The 3,722-nt window shown below is 45.8% G+C and overlaps 1 protein-coding gene across 1 annotated transcript; it reads right to left on the bottom strand.

Moving 5' to 3' along the window:
• Nucleotides 1-922: 922 nt before the first annotated feature.
• Nucleotides 923-2,977, bottom strand: LOC125759414 (uncharacterized). Its single transcript, XM_049418154.1, has 2 exons — nucleotides 2,828-2,977; nucleotides 923-1,525 (listed from the first exon to the last, which is right to left on the bottom strand). Exons 1-2 carry the CDS (start codon nucleotides 2,975-2,977, stop codon nucleotides 1,187-1,189), a joined length of 489 nt encoding a protein of 162 aa, XP_049274111.1. The 3' UTR covers nucleotides 923-1,186.
• Nucleotides 2,978-3,722: the final 745 nt, after the last annotated feature.

The raw sequence follows: 3,722 nt of genomic DNA, 5'->3' as shown, positions 1-3,722 counted from the left end.
GTTTAGCTTGATTACTCCATGCCGCGGACATTACACTTGCATGAGAAATCAAAATAAACAACCAACTAATCAACAAAAATTTACTAGGTAACTTAATTCATTAATTGATATTGGAACATGTTGCAACTGAACAATTGTGCTGGGTGTGCTTACAAGGAATATCCACTTGAAATTAGAGATGAAGGTGGTGCGAATTTTTAAATGTGCGCCAACAAACTTGCGGCAAGGATGCACTTTTGTCCCCGTTATCCTTTTTTTTTTAGTGAAACGTCTTATGTTGAGAAGCACAAAAGTAAGTGGAACGCCCATGTATTTCGTAGCGCCCTTTGGGAACGCACATCTCGAAACGGGCACAACCCTGAAAATTCGCTTGAAGCGGGTATTCTTTGTGAAGTCACCGGCTAAAACTCTACACTGCAGTATGTGTCACAATGTAATTAACTAGAAATGCAATCAGTTAACGTTTCTTAACTAAACGAAAAGGTATTCTGATTTTTCACACAAGTAATGCTGAGCATTTCGAGCCATCGAGAACAAAGACTACAAATGTGCCATCGGTCACAGCCTATATTGAAAAATTCTTTACCGTCTTAAAAAAAAGAAGGAAAAAAGGCACCCTTCATAAGGAGTGCCGCAGCAGTCATTTGAGAGCCGCGGCGTTCTATGCATGATAATTGATTCGCACAGTCGACGCGAAGTAATTTAGAGGTCAGTAAGGACAAGGGTCGCGTCTAATAAATGTTCGCCTACAGGAGTGCTTTGTTTTTCATAGAAATGAATCGGAGAAGTCATGTAGGCAGCAGTTTCTGACGGGCCATTTTTTATTATTATTTGAGGAAACGTTCGCACAAACTACGACTAAAAAAATTTCGCGTTCTTTACGGCATTTCTTTTTCTATCCGAAAATAATGGTCCTTGATTTAGCTTGTCACAGAACAAAACCGCGCCACATAACTACATGCTCAATCGGCGATTCACTATGACGCTATTCTAAACAAATACGGCACAAGCGCCAGGATGATCTGATAAACTATGCATATGCCATTCTATAGTGTACGAATTATGCGTGCCACTTTACCCCCGCTTTGTTGCTGCCTTATAGTACTAACCGCTGAAGTGGTGCTCTCATTCGCGACAATACCTACATTATGACTTCGTGAGCAACTAGCAGTTATCAGTGCCGTCACTATAAATGTTCTACCTTCAGAAGTCGCTTCTTCTTGACGATGACAACGCTGTCTACGACGAACTCGATTATCCCATGCACTCCGTAAGTGAATGAAGTCTCCATCATGCGGTCCAGGGGGTCCTCACTGACCTCGTCTGCAATCGAGGCAGGGTTCAGCTTGAGTTCGTCCAGTACCTTGACCAGGGCCTCCGGCTGCTTGCGCTTGGCATTGTGGAGGTCGAGGCACATGTGAAACAGCTTGAACGCCTTCTGCTCAGCGTTCAACGTCTGCGGGTAAGCTTGCACCTTTTCCCCCAGGGCCTGCTCGTACGCTCGCGTCGCCAGATTGTGGTTCATCTGCAGACAGCACGAACAACGAGACTATTGCTGCTCCCAGACTGATCCTTGGCGCTGCGGACGCGACCAGCGCAAGAATAATTAAAACCGAGCAATATCATGACGATCACGGCACCTATAGGTCTCGCTGTATAGAACAGTTTTCAGAAAGACAGTGTGAGTGTTTCATTAACCCTGTGCTTTGAGAGCGGAGGAAAAAAGAAAGCAGTAAAACTGATTCGGGTTCTGCGAAGCGTTGGTCTGTCGCAAACCCTGCAGTCGCAAAAACAATTTCGCGCCAGGCGTTCCAGAAGCGGCTGCATCGGCGTATGTGCCGTGCCAGTATACACGTTGGCCCAGCGCAAGGCCATGAGCGAAATTAAGCCGCTGCCATTCTTCACCATGCTACGTGACGGCATAAAAGCGGCGCCCTGTATGTGCGTAGCTCCATGCCTGGCTCCTCTAACTTTCCGGAGAAAAAGTGTTGTTTCTTCGCAGACGACGAACGTCGTTCTGGGATTTGGTCAGCACGTATAAGCTACGCGTGACCATCTTACCGAAGGCGCAACCAAGTGAAATGTGAGCACAGAGAGGCCATGAGTGCGATGTTCGCATTCCACGGTACTATGATGCGAGTGACTTAACTTACCAGATTTCTTTTAGACATTTCAGCGCTAGCGCTTGGAAATGTAGTGAATTCGTTTTTAGTTCGCGGCATTTACTTTGGCATGCCCTCTTAGATTATCCCTGCAAGTATAAAGACGGCAAGACGTAATTTGTGCTTGGTGGTAGATGCGTTAGTTACTGCGAGTAGGCGACGGTGCTCTCGCGTCCTCCGAACTTAATGCAGCAAATAACTGGAGCTGCGTAAGGTTTGCGGAATGAATAAAAGGAGGGGATGGGGGGGGGGGGGCGGAAATTATGCATTTCCAATTATTTGCTGCGTTCTGTTCCGGGCGGGTGTAATGCTGGAATTGGAATGTACCATGTGTAAATAATGGCAATGAATAAGCCATGAGGCATGCACCTATAAACTTCCAACTGTAAGTTCCTAAATTTAAAAAATAAGCTTCTTTTTGGTGTAAATGGGGGTAGGGAGGGCGGGGGCAATCGAGATGGTGTGTATGCTCTCCGACGAATCTGTCTTAATCGCCCCCTCCCCCCATCCTACCACACGCCTGCATAAGCAGTAAACTACGCTTCTAATTGGTTGTACGGGTAAAAGGGTCATTAACCGCTGGTGTTGGTTCGACAGCAGTGGTATTTTTCGCTCATGCCTTCAGGCAACGTCAGAGCATGTACCTGTACCGACATCGTGCTTACCTTCTCGAGCATGTACTTTGTAGGAGACATAAAGCGCCCACATGCGTAGGAGTGGAAAGTCATGCATGGATCGATTCCGAAATGCATGATCTGATCTAGAAACTGCAAGTTGCGAATGCATTCATCTGACATGCATTTCTCGGCCGCCATCGCCGTAGTGACGGACTCCTGAAAGAGTGAGAGAAAAATAAGACATTCGCACTTCAGTGTGTGCAGACGCCAACTTGCGTCATTTAGGTCTATCCTCTCAACAACTCTGCGAAATGCGGCAAAAGCTGTGGCCGCGACGCGTCGGCAGTCGGCACAGAAAAATGAAACGTCCATTGCTCACGACAGCTAAGTGCGAATATCACAAAATAAACGGCGAAATAGAATGGGACAACCCTTTCTCTGGGAGAAGCAACAAGCTCTCGTTCCGGGTTGACTCACATGAATACTGACTTTTGCTGCATTACATGAAGTACCTCCCACAAAATATTGATTCATAGTCGCTAAGTTCCATTTACGTTGTTTGTTTGTTTTTCGCTGCAATAGAACACTTGTTCTGGCTTTTTTTTTCCTTTCTATTCTTCGTAATATTAAAATGACACAGTTATGTGAGAGTATCGAAATGCAACCGCCGTGGCCGGGAATCGAACCCGCGTCCTCAAAATTGCAACTGCAAAATTGCAAAATTGCAAAAAAACTGCAACGCTTGTGCTGTAATTATACAGAGGGCGGGAGCACATTATCAAAAGATACCCTGCAAGCATGCTTACCCCGGATGTTGTGAAAAATGTTCATTTTCTTTTACACTCATACGGTGCGCCATCCGGTTTACTGTCTGCGATCTCTTTCGAACATGTATACGTTAGTGAAACGGTCGCCTGCCTCGTATACTAAGTATACACTCACC

Source organism: Rhipicephalus sanguineus, chromosome 1, assembly GCF_013339695.2.
Source record: "Rhipicephalus sanguineus isolate Rsan-2018 chromosome 1, BIME_Rsan_1.4, whole genome shotgun sequence".
NCBI lineage: Eukaryota > Metazoa > Arthropoda > Arachnida > Ixodida > Ixodidae > Rhipicephalus > Rhipicephalus sanguineus.
Note: the sequence above shows the minus strand (reverse complement) of the source record. Positions and strands in the feature narration are given on the sequence as shown.